The sequence below is a fragment of the Musa acuminata genome, chromosome BXJ3-2 (assembly GCF_036884655.1).
Source record: "Musa acuminata AAA Group cultivar baxijiao chromosome BXJ3-2, Cavendish_Baxijiao_AAA, whole genome shotgun sequence".
Classification (NCBI taxonomy): Eukaryota; Viridiplantae; Streptophyta; class Magnoliopsida; order Zingiberales; family Musaceae; genus Musa; species Musa acuminata.
The window spans coordinates 21,800,255-21,816,833 of NC_088350.1; the positions used below are offsets into that span (position 1 = coordinate 21,800,255).

At 37.6% G+C, this 16,579-nt stretch overlaps 2 protein-coding genes and 3 non-coding genes across 5 annotated transcripts; 4 read left to right on the plus strand and 1 right to left on the minus strand.

The window, feature by feature from the left end:
* Positions 1-1,298: 1,298 nt before the first annotated feature.
* Positions 1,299-11,148, minus strand: LOC135631036 (glyoxysomal fatty acid beta-oxidation multifunctional protein MFP-a-like). Its single transcript, XM_065138416.1, has 18 exons — positions 10,905-11,148; positions 9,742-9,813; positions 9,586-9,651; positions 9,454-9,510; positions 9,300-9,367; positions 9,141-9,222; positions 7,131-7,186; positions 6,745-7,047; positions 6,553-6,639; positions 5,286-5,460; positions 5,051-5,172; positions 4,779-4,942; positions 4,424-4,678; positions 4,175-4,296; positions 3,899-4,020; positions 1,981-2,129; positions 1,754-1,892; positions 1,299-1,669 (listed from the first exon to the last, which is right to left on the minus strand). Exons 1-18 carry the CDS (start codon positions 10,999-11,001, stop codon positions 1,634-1,636), a joined length of 2,172 nt encoding a protein of 723 aa, XP_064994488.1. The 5' UTR covers positions 11,002-11,148; the 3' UTR covers positions 1,299-1,633.
* An 804-nt stretch (positions 11,149-11,952) lies between these two features.
* LOC135631037 (large ribosomal subunit protein eL18y-like) lies at positions 11,953-15,850 on the plus strand. The gene is made up of 5 exons (XM_065138417.1): positions 11,953-12,012; positions 12,095-12,184; positions 12,275-12,403; positions 12,484-12,666; positions 15,454-15,850. The coding sequence occupies exons 1-5, from the start codon at positions 12,010-12,012 to the stop codon at positions 15,610-15,612; spliced, it is 564 nt and encodes a 187-aa protein (XP_064994489.1). The 5' UTR covers positions 11,953-12,009; the 3' UTR covers positions 15,613-15,850.
* On the plus strand, positions 13,107-13,181 carry LOC135632181 (small nucleolar RNA snoR53Y). Its single transcript, XR_010494636.1, has one exon. It is a non-coding gene; the product is annotated as a small nucleolar RNA snoR53Y (small nucleolar RNA).
* On the plus strand, positions 14,223-14,300 carry LOC135632180 (small nucleolar RNA snoR53Y). Its single transcript, XR_010494635.1, has one exon. It is a non-coding gene; the product is annotated as a small nucleolar RNA snoR53Y (small nucleolar RNA).
* On the plus strand, positions 14,600-14,677 carry LOC135632179 (small nucleolar RNA snoR53Y). Its single transcript, XR_010494634.1, has one exon. It is a non-coding gene; the product is annotated as a small nucleolar RNA snoR53Y (small nucleolar RNA).
* Positions 15,851-16,579: the final 729 nt, after the last annotated feature.

Genomic DNA, 16,579 nt, shown 5'->3' on the forward strand with positions numbered 1-16,579 from the left:
CCTGAGCGTTCCTATCGTGCCCTCATCCTCTTGGGGAGATAGAATTGGCGGTCGAGGAGGGGTAGACAACAGATCACAGTTTTGTTGTTCTAATAGTGGATTGGGGTCCAAAATCACTTTCCACTGTTGAATCGAATAATTAGAGTGCACTATAGGCCGACACAACTCTTTAATCACTTGCCCATTTGAAAGACTGATTCTTTGGGATTTCGATAAGAGTCCAATGAGAGTGCGCTACCCCATGGAAACCCTTCTCTGTCATGGAGGTCAAATCCATGGTTTTCCATGCCATAGTGCTTACAGAGAACAATACTCACTCTCCCCCTTCTATCGTCATAGTCCACCTGATGCAACCACCTGTTCCCGGTGGACGTCGACTTGACTTGGATCATGCAGAGTGTTCGTGTTCAAGGAATGCAATGCTCTGTCCCTTTCCATATAATCTGGTCGGTGGATTTTGGACTAATGCCACTACATGATTACAAAAAGAACATACAACAAGTATGTTTTGGGTTTCTAGAAACGTATTCTAGTGTATAATACGTATGCTCTCTAATATTCAACTAATTCCTTTTTATTTTCTGCATCAAAATTTTCATACGGTGTGCGTAATCTTACCCTTCTCAAGTAAACCATAAAGCAAAACATTTTTTTTATCAAAGAACTATGTAAAAGAACACAACATATTATAATCTGTAACACAAGAATGAGGAATATCTTTGGATACATGCCACCCTCAAGGAGATGTATATATATATATATATATATATATATATATATATATATATATATATATATATATATATATATATATATATCAAAAACATGTTTGGTAATGTGGACATCAGAGAAAGATCTTGACAACAAAAGAACCACTTCAAGATATTTAGGATCACAGACTTTGACAACCAAAGTTTTGTTTCATAAAGCAAATCCAAATTATTCCAAGCCAGTACAATGTCATCAACATAAAACAAAATGAAAAGCACATGCTGACCACTCATGCATGCATCGAGATAAAAACCAAAACAAGTCATCATTTGATTGTACCATCGACAAAGAACCATGTTTAAGAAAAGAAAATTTGAGCAGTGTAAGTTCTAGGACATTTGTTGTGAAACCTTTAAGTGGCACTGTGCATATATTTTCCTCACTAAAAGTATAATCCGAGAAAATTATTTTCACACCTAGATCAGAGTGTGTTATCCTATGGGGAAAAGTACAAAGTACAAAGTATGGCACAAGTACGATGCCAAAATACACAGCCGCTGGATAAGCCAGAAAAATAAAACATTACATGCATGTAACAGTATTCCAAAACTAACATGTATTGTCCCAAATCACAATTGTCTGACCTGTTGACAGATATCCATTATTGTAAATTTGTTTATTCAATAAGATAAGGACGTGTTTAATAACTCGATAAGCTACTACGAAAGATGAGGAAGTCCATTCATGCACACAAGTGTTACTGCAGAATATGACATTGCATTGAGTAGTAACTACTGCTAATATGACACCCGAGATTATTACAAAGTGTGCAGCCTCCTTAGATAAGATAGATATACCTCAGACGTGCACCGCACCCACATTTTGTTTTGAGAAAGAAGATGACGCTTTAAAAAGTGCCTCTCTATAGCCGAGCCCTGGTCTGATTGGCTGGGGTACTCTGCAAAAATTTGACGTTTGATCAAGCAGTGGAAAGCAACTAAACTTAGCATCAAATTTTAGAAATCGGCTGGAACCGACTCACCAAAGGTATGCCCTTGGCTGCCCTCTCGGTCAGGTAGGAGCAAGGCTTGAAGAAATCGCCATACATCTTTGACCATGCCTCAAGTCTTTCAAAAATATAATTTGCCCCAAGAGTGTCAGCCCAAAACATTATGCCACCCCTGGTTTTTTTATACAAGACAAGAAAACTCATTGGCAAAGTAAGAATAAACTTTTCAATCAATTCCAAAGCACTCCAAAAAAATAAACCTGTAAGGAGGAAAACCCATGCCCATGATGGAAGCAATGTCGAGGTCTGATGCCTTGACAGCAATACCCTCATCAAGAACACGACAAGCCTCATTAACAACTGGGAAGAAAACCATTTCCACGATATCCTTATCCGGTAACTTCATCAACTGCAGGTTAGCACATTAACATAAAATTATAGTGTATTAAACAGTAAACATGATGTGTGTGATCACTGAATAACTACAAAAATAAAGAAGAAAGAACACAAGAAAAATGTCCTGCAGTGTTGTTTCCAGTTCCCTGGACTCGCATCAAAACATACCAAATTTGCCTCACTGCAAACCTGATTTGAGTTCACTCAAAACGGACTCAACCTAACTTGGGTTGAGTTAACCATGCTTGGCCAAAGACAAACTCAGCTGGACTCAGCCTTGGGGAAGGCAGTGGGTAGATGTTATTTAACTATTTTGGGTATTCAGATATACCCAAACAAGTTAAATAGAGTTCGAGTACCTTTAGGTCAGGTTGGGTTAGATAATCAGATATTAGAGTCATGTTTTGGTTCAGATTTGGGTTCAAGTAGGGGGGAATTTGTGGGTTCCTTGTTCCTTCTCACTCAAACGTTGAATGACAATGGCAGTGAATCAGGTTTTTTTTAACACCTGCATCTATCCATCAGATAAACCTGATATAGGTACCCTTTATTGGGTTTTGGGATGTGTTTGACTGGGAAAGTTGGTATCCGAGTTGATTTTGAGTTTGAATTAGGGTAGCCAGATAGTTAACCAGATTTGGGTATCTCAATAGTTGATCAGGTTCGAGTTCAGGATCTGGTTTGGGTTCAAATAAAGTTCAAGGGACCTGAAGCTGCCATCCAAATTTGTGAATGAACCAACCAATTTCAATTTCCAGTCATTTCATCCTCTATTGAAGTTATGCTCAGTTGTCTATGAATGAAAATATGAAAATATATCATTTGCTGGTTTCTTACTAACTCCACATATCCAACTCAATAATAATGCAACACAAACTTTTTGTGCATGTTGCCTCTCACCTCAACAAATAATGAAGTTTGGGCCCAGATTCAAATTCAAGTACCACAATAGTGAAATTGGTCTCAGGTTCACGTTTCAATGAAATTCACCAGTATCGATCCACTGCCCTCCAAATTTCTTATGGAAACATTGAATATTAATTTCCAGCCAAATTTGTCCAAGACATCATCACGTCATGATGAAGATGGAAGAAGAGAAAGAACAAGGCAGCAGCAAGTTGCAGATGTCCCACCACAGAAGAACAGGAAAAAAAAGGAAGATGATAAAAAAGAGGAAAGAGAAGAAGATGGAAAGATTCAGGGGGACCTCTGTAGCCTTACGCCTCAACTGCCGCTTCCAAATATCACCACAGCTTGGTGGAGAGACTTTGAGCCACATTTGATATCCTGAGGCATGACACCAACAACTTGGTCTCCTATCGCTGATGTTCAGATGTCCTAATGGTTTGTTAGTTAACCACAACAGACCATGATGATGGTACCATGACATCATACACGGATATGGTGGAGTATTGAGGGCCGTAAATATACATATGTACAACAATATTTTGAAACTGTACAAGCACCATATAATTTTTGGCAATATTTGCATATATTGCAGAAATAACAATCATGATGTAGGGCTTTATTTATGTTTATTTCATCCCTTCATGTAGTGAAAAAAAGGGGGCATGGTTGATTACACAGATTAAATGATCAAAATATCTAATGCCAGTCCTTTCAAGACCAAAAGAATTAAATCCTCACCCACAAAATGCCAGCAAAAGTAGACAAGCATGCACATGCATAACTATGCATTTACCAATCCTTCTATCAGTGTGTGTACTAATTAATCAAATTCAAATCAGAACAACTTTGAAATTGGACAAGAAGAGATAGAACCTCAGGATTAGGAGTAACACCAGCCATGTTCCTTGATTTCTCAATGTATTTCATTAGTTCAGGGTCAGGACTGGCCTTTCGTTTGCCATCATATTTATAAAACCCCTTGCGTGTAGCTTCACCTGTCACAGAGTGATACCAAAGGTCAATGCCTACTAAAAAATGTAACGTGTCAAAAAAAGCCAGACCAAAACCTTATAGGAATTAGGAACTGCATGATGCTGTCAGAGAGAGAAAAAAAACTGCACAAATAACAGTCTTGGACTATTTTAATACCTGTCCTCTTATCCTCAACCATAATTAACATTAGCATTGACTTATAGACTCTTTCAGGAAAGCTCTGAAGGTATTGCATGCCAGTAGCAACTGCAACTCCAAAACCAACCAGATCAGCAACTCTGGAGGGAAAAAAAGGTGAATGTGAGGTCCATAATAATTCTATCAACTCCTGACCCTGTAGCTATCTGAATTTTAAAAGCGATAACACTTTTGGAGAATGTTGTAAATTCACTACATTCCACAAACCTGAAAGGGCCCATTGGCATTCCAAATTTGGTGCATGCACGATCAATCTTATACACATCAAGACCATAATCAACAAATAAGAGAGCTGATTGGGTGTATGGAAAGAACATTCTATTAACAGCAAATCCAGTACAGTTCCCAACAACAATGGGAGTTTTACGAATCTTTTTCCCAACATCCAGCAGATCAACAACAACTTGTGGAGATGTTTCATGAGTCCGGACTATTTCTAGAAGTGGCATAACATGAGCAGGACTGCAAGAGAAACAGTGTCATGACTTTCAGAGATTCACAAACAAAAACAATCCATAGGGCATCTAGAAAAAAAAGGGACCCAGAATTTGCTCTCTGTTACCTGAAAAAATGTGCACCTACAATTCGATCCCGAGACTTGGTCTTCTCTCCAACTAAGTTGAGATCAATTGTTGAAGTATTAGTAGCAAGGACACAATTGGGAGAGCAATATTTCTCTAGATCAGCAAATATTTGCTGTTTTAAGGACACATTCTCGATGACTGCCTATAATGAAATAAGATTCAATGTTAAAACGCATGGAAAAACTTACCTAATTCACATATAAATTAAAAGCTGAAAAAAAAGGAAATAAAGTTTAAAGTTTGGTCTTACCTCAATTACCAAATCCACATCTTTAAAGCTTTCGTAATCAAGAACACCTGTCAATAGAGAGAGGGTTCTCTCACACTTATCTTGTGTCATTTTCCCTTTCCTGACACGACTCTGCAAATTGGCTGCAAAGACATTGCAAATAAGTACTTGAAATTCTTGTCATGAAAACTTACCTAAGAATCCTCAATTCGTAGAAGTGACCAACAAATAGTAAGGTAATTCAGTTCGTTCCTACCTTTAACTCTGTCTATGCCTGCCTTTAAGAAGTTCTCATTTACTTCTTTAAGTATCACAGGGTAACTGCTCAGTATTAGTGCAGTGGCGATTCCAGAGCCCATTAAGCCTCCTCCAAGAATGCCAACTTTAGTAATCTTTCTGGGCATCAAACCCAAGTCAGTAATCCCAGGAACCTGTCAAAATATTCACAAGGAAAAGAATCACTTATTTATGTAACAGAAGCAAGGGTTGAAATAAATATTAAAAAAATTAGCTTAACCAATGTCACTTCCATTTCATCAAGACAAAATCAATGTATGAAAGAAGATCATCATAACATGGTCATATACCACAGATTAATAACTAGCACAGTTACTGAAAAGATCTGAAAACAGAATTCATATTTATATGCTTACAGGATTTCATTTCCACATTACAGATATGTGATCAATCAAGAATCCAACCGGTTACTTTTGACGAGAGATATATTCAGTCAAAGTCTTAACAACACATCACAGTCATCACTTGCAACAATATGATTGTTTTTGATAGAAAAACTGGTCTAAAGTTACTGGCTTTATTTAGCAAATCCAAGTGCTTCAGTGCTGTTTGATCAGTCTTACACTAAGAACAAAGCTCCAATGGAAGAAGAAAAGACGCATAGTAAATGGTTCTGACTCATTTACTGTAAAAAGATAACCATGACAACAAATTGCTTAAAATATTTATACTCTGATCCAATTTAAGTCCTTTTGAAAGCAAAGTGCCAAGGAAAATTAGAGTGAGAAACAAAGTATTCATAATGATTTTGCAATAGACATCAATTCACATATTCCACCAGTTGGCACATGAATATAAATCCTTGGTTTTTGTGTATCAAATGTATCTGACAAGATTGTATACCATGTTCTGTGCAATCAATGACTTAAGTGTTTAACTATTTCATCTTCCATGTGATTCAACAAATAAACATAATTTTATCTACCATATGCATGTAAATCAACCATCAAAGGTCTTGCCATGTTATCTTCTGTTACCTTCAAAACTTACATGCAAGCACATGTATCAAAACAAATAAAAATTATCAAGACATCATCAAAGTCTATGAGATACTATAATATTTCACTTTCACAATTTCAAGATCTTCATCATTTTTTTATTGAAGCTCCTCTACCATTAAAAGTTCAAATTACTCCCAAGGACAGCTTTAGTTTAACATTGGACTAAGCGACCCTTGAATGCCAAATTGGAGGCAAGAGAAAGCAGTGGCTCTAAAGTATTTATACCTTTGAGGTTGCACGTTGTGCAAAGAAGACATGAATCAAGCTCTTGCAAGTCTCGGATAAAAGAAGTGTTTGGAAAGAGTGTGCTTCCTGCATTAAGAAATAAGAGACTATATAAGAAAATAGTCAAGTTGTGAGACTTGGAGCATCATTATCCAACCATCTTTAAATGACACAACAGAGAAATTCGTTTACCTTCCACAGTCCAGCACGAGGACCTGAGACTATACCTTCTTCAATTACATCAATACAAACCAAAGGGTGTTGGAGATTGGCAGCCTGCTTTTGAGCTTGAGCTCTAGCAAACTTAAGTATTTCCCTTGCATCTCCAAGGGATTCTAACTTGTCAGTTTTGTAAAGACTCCTGATCCATGGCTTCCTACATGCAGCAATTTCCAGAGCCCAAAAGCGAGCTGTCTTCACCAATTCATCACGTGGAACGAGAGCATCAACAAGACCTAGCTTATAAGCTTCCTCTCCTTTTACTGGCTTGGATAGCTGTTAGGGTTTAAGAATAGAATTATATACAAAAGAACATTATAAATAGAAAATAGTTATTGATAAAAAGAAAAACACTATACCAAAATCATTTCGAGTCCTTTTGTAAGTCCAACAAGGCGTGGAAGGCGCTGTGTTCCTGAATAGGTTAAGAAATTAGACATCAAACTAAGCACCATTAAAGAATGTTAGGCCACACAGATTAAATTGCAGAAGATGATGACATTGTTTCTCTTTCTAAGAGTGAACTTTTGCAAACATACCTAGTAGAAAAGGTTAGCTTTTGGACAAGGGTAAAAAAGGTATGTTTCCTGTTAAACATACCTAGTTTAACAGCAATCATGGACTTATATAACAAGGATTCTTTTCCACATTTTCCCAGGGTCAGTGCTCCAGTGGACCAATTATATTTTAGAAATTTATATCATGTATTAATAAAATCAGCATCCATGGCATACTGACCACACTGACATACGCTTATAGATGTTTCCTCATTCTTTTCCGAACTTGTATGGATCTCTAATTCTTTTGGAAAGTGGCAAGCAACTACTTTGTTTTCATTCTTCGGATATGCACGAGGTTCCTACTATCAGCCAAATAGAAGAGGTTCTAGTATACAGAACTGCATGAGTGCACGTGCATGAGAAAGAGAGAAAGGTAGGGTGATGAGGAAATACACCAAATGCAGCAGCAGATTGGCAGGGTCCTTTGTCTCATGAAATGACAAATTAAATTAAACAATAAGTTGGTAACAGACTAGAACTCAAAGTAAACCTCAAGCAGCATACCAGCAAGTTGTAAGAGAGAGGAAAAGAAATAACTTTACAATTAGCAATCTTATTGATCAATTGATAAACAGGTATCTCGTGGTAAGGAGATCACTACAAACTTTATACAATAGAGTATATGTGGAATGCATGTAAAAGTAAAACCTTATAAGACATGAAGTTTCTACACCAGAGTCTAGTGTTACACATTCTAATTGTAGTACAACCTCTTGTTGACCAAAATACAGAGAACTGGGAATGAAACCATGTCAAATAGGAAGATAAACCAATATCATCAACATGAATTATTGTAACCACTTCTAAGGATAGAAGAGGAAAAGGAGATTGGACCGATAATTAAATTTCAGAAGTTTAATGAATCCACTTCTAGAGAGTTAAAGAGAAAAGAAGATTGGACTAATTATAAAATTCAAAAAGTCAAAAAAATAATCAATTACTGCTTGTATATGATGCTTCAAATGGTCTAGAAGAAATGAAATAATAGAGGAGCAACAAAAAGTGGGGTAGAAGATGCAATTACAAGATTATAATTTCAAGAAGGGACTGAAGACATGTAAAGACCAAACAGAACCTTTGAACTATTGGCTCATCTTCATGAACTAGCAACAGGACATGACTCGTCCTGCATTGCTGACTTATACGTATAAATGCCAAGTGAAAACAAAGGGAGTGAAATGTGGAAAATGGTTGAAGAAAATGGATCAAAATAGCAAGATGGTCAGAATTATCTGAAACTGATATTCAACAAGATTCAAATGGACATGAGACTTCATTTGAAGTTATCACAATAAAACATTTAGATGGTTTTCAACACTATTTAGGTCACCCATGATACATTGAGTTCTACTACATTGTGCTTCAGTTCTCAATCAACAGTTTTGCAGGAAATTGTTTTCAACTCCTATATTGCTTAGTTATTAGCAGAACAGACGAATAATATAGACACCAGAAATGGTAAATGACTAGACTTACATTACTAAGACTATAGCATCCTTATTTCTGCATAGATCAGAGTGAAAGCAAGGCAATAAAGTATGTGGTATGGTTGTGAAAAATACATCAAAGCAATTGCATGAATGAGAATGGTGCGCATTGTCCCTATGTGGTACAAGTTAAACTTCCAAAAAAAGGAACAAAAACCTTTTAGTTCATTACAAAAGATCGTTTCGATGCTTGTGATCAGTTTTGAAGTCACACCTGAGCATCAATGGGTTCTGATATATTGTGCTTCAGAATACATATTGTTCAGAAAAAAAATTTTCAAAAACATACAAGTTAAAAACTGAAAAGATGATTATAGAATACCTCCAAACCCTGGGATAACTCCAAGTTGAAGTTCTGGCAGGCCTAATTGAGCTGTTGAAGTCGAAATGCGAGCATGGCATGCCTGAGTGTTGATGAACTAGAATAATATACCAAACCTCCAAATATAGATTTAATTACCGAGTAAATGACAGAACATACCATTGCAACTTCCAATCCACCGCCAAGAGCTAGCCCATCTATAGCAGCTACTGATGGTTTTCTTGCACCTGATAACCAAAATAATCATCAAAAGTTCCCCACAGAAATAAGATAATTTTAATTTAAGGTAAAAAGACAGGGCCTTCAAGAATACCTTCTAGAGTGTCAGTCAGTAAATCTATTGAAATATAGCCAATTTTTGGTTGCTCGGCTGTTCAAAAAACTGAATAAGAATAAACAGAAACAACTTAAAAAGAAGTCAATTTTAAACAAGAATTGAACATACTACTTCCCCCTTGAACACCACCAAAAGCAGTGATGTCAAAACCCCCTGAGAATTTCCCCTTTGCACCTGCTTGATGATAAAAATTGTCCATAACACTTACAAAAGTAGAGTCTTCTAACATCATGTAAAGAATATTTCGTTTAATTTCATGCATACCTGTGATGACAATTGCTTTCACATCATCTCTGCTCAGAGCTTGCTCATAGTTATCTTTCAAACACAACAGTACTGCAACAATAACAATGGAACTTAAGTATGTAAATATCCCTTTACTGAACTTAACATTCCATTACCAAACCTTAAATGGATAGCAAAGAGAGAAAAAGTAACAACATGAATATAAACACAGAGATCACTATTATACAGATGGAAAGTGGCACAAGATAAAATAGTCCAACGATTAAGATAAAACAATGAAATGGAAAAGATATTATAATTCTATTTGCTGAGTTAACCATCGATTACCTAAGGCCAAAACTTAAATGAATAGAGAAGGCTGTTATACAAACTAAAAAAGATTATACAAAAGTAAATGAGCATGTAGATGGTGGGTGAACAACAATGATCATAGACTAGCTTCCACGAAAGAAAAAAGGTGTGGGATTCATAACTGACAGCGATTTATATCTAATCAACCATGCAGCAATGCAATATTAGGCCATTAACTAAATAAATCAAACAGGTTTATCTAAGTCAAAGTTGAATTAGTACATAAAGTGCTCATTTTTTTTAGCATACCAAATATGTGGGCTATTATTATGAACTTTGGGCTATTATTATGAACTTCTTCGATTCCCTTTATTAATTCAAAAATTTTCAGGTAACTTCCCTGTATATGCTGACAAATCAGTTTGTTTAACACATAATCATTTAATACAAACATTATCCATAAATTTCAATCAACAATAATTAGCACGAGACAAATATTTCCTTATCATTTGAATCGTCTCCACCATGCTCATCTATTAAGCCTGTCTATGATGATCGTTCTGATGATCCCATAGAGTTATGATGACGATTCAATCAATGTTCAAAGGATTCGTTTCCAGGTGACAAAACTACCATTTTTCTGATGACGATTGTAACTTCGGCCACTGCAACAATTTATAAACAATCTACAATTTCATTCCCTTCAGGATTCTTTCAACCGTTCGATCTCTCTGCCGGAAATCGAACTAAGCCGACAAAAAATCTCGGTGACCTCAGAACAAAAGAACCCAAAGTGCCGCCCGAGTTAAGAAACCCTAGAATACTCAGACCAATTTCTCAGAGGCCGGAAGTAAATATATGAAGGGAAAGGGGGAAGGGATGGGAGTGACCGTCGATGGAAAGGGAATTGACAGGAGGGTTGACGATGGTAATGAGGGCGACGCCGTCGGCTCCCACCTCCATCTCCGCTCTCCCCTTGTTCGCCATCTCCGCCTTCTCTTCTTTCCCAATTCGCCTCGCTCTCTTCTCCGATCTGTAGCTGAGGGGGTGATCAAACCCCTTCTATACTGAGAGAACAAATCAAGAGACGGGTGGATAGAACATTCAATGCGCCGGCAGGGGGACGGGAGCGGTGACCCGATCCGGACGTTGACGTCACGAGTCTGTTGGTAGATGAGTCAAGTGAAACGATACGACCGGGATGTGGTCACCGTTAGTGCCTTCTGGCGATGCGAGCACGTCACTGAACACAAAACGGCTGTGGCGGTGACCCGATCCTGATGTTGCCCTCGCAATACGACTGACGCGGGTGAGTTCTACACGACACTATCGGGTTGGGAGGTGACCCGATCTTCTGCCGACGTCACTAGCCCTGGAAAGTCTGCGAGCTCCGTAAGATAGTATTGGAATGCGGTCACCAGATGGTGCTTGTAACGAGTTCTAACCAGTTTAGTTTATTGGTTTTATATATTGATTATTTCCATTATTGGTTAAAAAATTAAATACTTTCCTTTATATCTTGATCTCAAATAAATCACACCATCTTTTGAGCTATTTTTAAGACATATTATCTGCATAAATAGGAGATAATTATAAACCTTTCATTTCAAAAAAAAGTTGGATTTGTGAATTTTACTATATTTTTCCTGATAACTCTCAGTGAGTATACCTTTGCTTGTGGGCCTTTGTTGGGCCTGAATTAATAGGGACCATTGTTGATCTTGGCGGCCCAAATATGTCGACTGATCCTTGATCGCCCATCGGACGGTTCAGAGTCCTGATCCAAAGTGAGTTACTTTTCTCTACCTGTTGTAATACCCTCTTTCATACCTGCGTCGCAAGAGGAAAGCAATGTGGGTCCCACGAGACCCAAACCGGGGAAATTTTCGGTAGTAGTCACGTGGCGTCGACAAACCCTAATCGCTCGAGTCCTTTCCTATATAAACCCAAACAATGCCGGCCGAGCCAAGGCAGGAGTGTTTTCCTTGAGTCGGCATGGTAAAGCGCCGCCGTAACCCTAATGGCTCCGCCTCCGTGGATCTCTACTCATCCTCGTCTTGTTGATCTTTGTTCATGGTAGGGTATCGATCTCGTGGCCGGAGGCCGGAGCAAGAAGGCCAGACGCACTGCCCCGAGGTCCGACGATGTCTACCTCAAGCTCCTCGTTAAGGTTAGCTTGATTTCTATCGAAGTTGGTCTCCGTGCTTGTGATTGGTTTACCGACTCGAGCGTGATCCCTCTCTGTCGTTGTTTTGATCAGCTCTACAGGTTTCTCGTTCGGAGGACCGAGAGCAAGTTCAACGCAGTGATCCTTAAACGGCTCTTCATGAGCAAGAACAACCGGCCGCCCATCTCCCTCAAGAGGCTCATTACTTTCATGGAGAGAAAGGTCTGTTCTTTTTTTCCCTCATTCCTGTTCTTCTGATTTCTCTGTATTCGAGCCGCATTGATATGCTTGGTTGGGATTAGGATGACAAGATAGCCGTTATTGTTGGGACGGTGACGGATGATAAGAGAGTGTACGACGTGCCGGCCATGAAGGTGACGGCTCTGAGGTTCACGGAGACTGCTAGGGCGAGGATTCTGAAGGCCGGTGGGGAGTGCTTGACCTTCGACCAGCTCGCCCTCCGAGCTCCTCTCGGGCAGAACACTGTAAGTTGGGATCTGTTGCTAGTTTCGTCCTGCCTTCATATCTTTATAATTCTTTGAGGGTATGCAAACAATATCAGTTTCTAATAGACATTTAATTTAAATTTTCATGATTTAGACGCCTTGAATCTCCATCTACTAATTTTTGCCAGATTGAAAAAGCAACTATTTTATTAATGAGTCATAGAGCATGATGAGATAACTCTCTCAACAGTTGGCTAGCTCTGTGAAAAATTGTATTGCTCGACTTCTGAGTCAGGATTTATTCTTTTTTAATATTATATTTTGTTGCTCTTTCCGTATCTTGGTAGGTGCTGTTTAGAGATCATCTAAATGTTGTCATCCAATGTGTGGGAGCCGAGGGATGGCATAATTGGCTTGGTACTTGTTGTGGCTTAGTGAAAAAAAGCTTGTCTCTTGGATCTGATTTTAGACTTGTTTGGGTGCCCAATGATGTCTACGTTAACCATGCTAATGCTGAAATACTTTGAAGTTAAGTTGTATGTTCTGAGGGAACCCTTTTTTTGTTCTTTTTCTTTTTGTGTGGCTGCTTTTGTTTTTTCACTTGTGAGATGGGTGATATCAAATGTTGTTGTCACCTTTCCCACTATTTTTATTTGTGATAGAAAGTGGGGGATCATTATGCTTCATTGTGATTCTGGCATGTACATGTAACATTCAGTTTGTTCTTGTTATGAGCCACTTCAACATGCTTTTGGACTTGAGAATTGTCTTTACACATGTTGTGATTACCCATGCTATGATCAAGGCTTTTAATTTCGAATGATACCACTTGTGCTAGCGGTACATGATAGTCTGTCAGCAGACCGGTACACGGATCGCTTGCTACTGGGTGGTATCGTCGATTAGGGTCGTTTTTAATTTCAATTGTCATCGCTCGCTATGGGACAGTTATTAGCCAAGGGAGAAGGAAGAAGAGGGAGAACCTAGAGATCTGGTGCCGCTCTCTCTCAATGATCTCGATCCCTCGTTGCCTTCCCTCGTCGGATATCGCAGATGAGATGTCGCCTCCTCGTCTAAGGCCACGAGGCCTTGACGTTGTCGACGACTTTTCATCCGTGCGGGGAGAAGATCATTGAAGCTTCGCGGGGAGAAGAAAATGAGGTTTCTTCTCCCCACGCAGGGAGAAAAAACTTGGCGACGTCGCTCTTTTTTTTTAATATATATATATATATATATATATATATATATATATATATATATATATATATATATATATATATATATATATATATATATATATATATATATACCGAGCAGTAAGTCAGAGTGTACCGCTCGGTATACTCGTATCGTACCATATCGAGCTGATCTCGATATTCCAGTACAGTACGAAATTGCGAACCTTGGCTATGATGATATTGTTTTTAATCCCAGCTCATTATGAGATGTTCCATGTGTTGGAACATCAGAGAACTGACATCATGAACAACATCTGAGCAAAATTAAGTTTCCCTCCTACCTCCTATGTTTAACCAAATTTCTATGTTTTATTAGGATCTTTTTTCTTTTTGGATCTGACCATTAGTCTTGTTTTGCTTCCCAATGATGCCTCTGTTAACCATGCTAATGCTGAAATGCTCTGAAGGAATTTTGTTTCTTATTCTGAGGGGGTACTTTGTTCTTTTACTTTTTGTGTGGCAGGAGCTGCAAATAATGCAGTTACTGTCACGTATCTTGTTAAATTTGGCTGTGATGGAAGGTGGCAGCTTCATCACAATCATGGCATTGACATGTAATATTTCAACATGCTTTTGGTCTTGAAATGTTTGTACTAACATCACAATTGCCCATGCAATGATGATATTGTTTTTAAACCCAGCTCATTGTGAATCTTCCATGTGTTAAGCCAAATTTCTTATCATTTTCATCAGGAATTTTTCCACTTTTGGATCCGACCTTTAGTCTTGTTTTGGTTCCCAATGATGCCTATGTTAACCATGCTAATGCTGAAATACTTTGAAGATAATTTGTTGTTTGACCTGAGGGAACCCTTTTCTTTTTTCTTTTTCTTTATGTGTGGCAGGAACTGCAAATAATGCATTTACTGTCACCTATATAATTATATGTGGCTGTTACAGTAGGCGACAGCTTCATAACAATCATGGTATTGACATGTAACATTTCAACATGCTTTTGGACATGAAATGTGTATACTCATGTTGCATGCAGTGATGATATTGTTTTTAATCCCAGCTCATTGTGAGATCTTCCATGTGTTGGAACATCAGAGAACACACAATATGAACAATATCTGAGCAAAACTATGCTCCGTCTTGACACGTGTCTTAAGTCAAATCTTTTCTCTTTTTCATTTGGAGGAGATTATATTACTGGAACAATGAACCTTAATAGTATCTCTCTTTGCTTATCACAGAACCAATGTTCTTGAAAATTGGAAAGACTAGGTTTCGTGATTAGTATTCTGTTGCAATTTTTCCTGCAGTTCTCCATTTTGGGTTCTTTTTGTGTTTTGAAGGAAGATGCATTTTCTCAAGTCTTTTTTGGCTCCGATTAGCATCATGTGTAACTTCATTTGGGTTTATATACCTTGAGAATTGAGCACGAATGAGCTTTTTTGTTTTGAAGGAAGATGCATTTTCTCAACACTTTTGGCTCCGATTAGCATCGTGTATAGCTTCATTTGGGTTTTATATACCTTGAGATAATGAGCATTTTAAGGAAAGAACGTATTATAATGGCTGTAAATTTTGATTTAGGCAATCATTACTCCATATTTCTGATCAAGCTTAATCCGTTCGCCCCCAGGTTCTCTTGAGAGGCCCAAAGAATGCCAGGGAAGCTGTTAAACATTTCGGTAAAGCTCCTGGCGTGCCACACAGCCACACAAAGCCCTACGTCCGCTCCAAGGGGAGGAAGTTTGAGAGGGCCAGAGGAAGAAGAAACAGCAGGGGTTTCAGGGTCTAAGTCAGCCAAGCCGATGTTCTTGACCCACTATCTATATCATCTCTTAGTACGTGTTAAATCTCAACCTCACAAGGATTTCTTGCGCTTCTTATCAACCTGAATCAATCCGACTTTGATGTTTGTTGACTTCAAATGAACTGCATGTGTTTTTGGCACCGGTAAACTGTGCAACATGGCTTTCTTGTATTTTGATTTATCATCTGAATCATTGACTTCGATGGTAGATGATTTCAATTGAGTTGCATTTGTATATAGTTCTATCCAGATGAATCACAGGGTACATTGTAATCACATAACGATTTCAATTGACCTTTCAGCTGGAACACATTGGTCGAGATTGGCATCGGAGAATATTGTGTGCATTCATTAATTACTTGTTACTTGTGATGGATTTATATATTATCTTCAGAAATTAATTATCATTTTTATATTTTTGAAAATTATATTAAGTTTTTTTTTTATATTTATAAAAGTAAAATATTAATTTTTTTATATTGTTGTTTCTGTTGTTAAAAATATTGTAAGATTTATCTGTATGAGTTGATTTTTATTTTAATTTATCACTGGAAATTTAAGGATTTTAATATAATCATAAAAATGAAGTGTTAAAAGATAATTAATTATAGAAATTAATATATAATCATCACACATTAAAAGTCAACTCACTGAAGAGTTTATGTTATTATTATTATTATTTTGTTTTAGGCATTAATTACATCATCTCTATTAATTTTTTTCCTAAAGGAAGACAAAATCAAGCCGTTTACTGGCAAAGCAACCACGAAAGTTAATGGGGGCAATTGCATACCGAAACACCATTAAGTGTTAATGATTGATACACTACTGGTATACAAAAGTATGAACTTTATTTCAAATCATGAAAGCTTAAAACTATCTTAGTATGAGCTGAAGAGTGATAATTTTAAGATCAGCTAATAGATGCTTATTGTTGATGGTTCCAAGACTC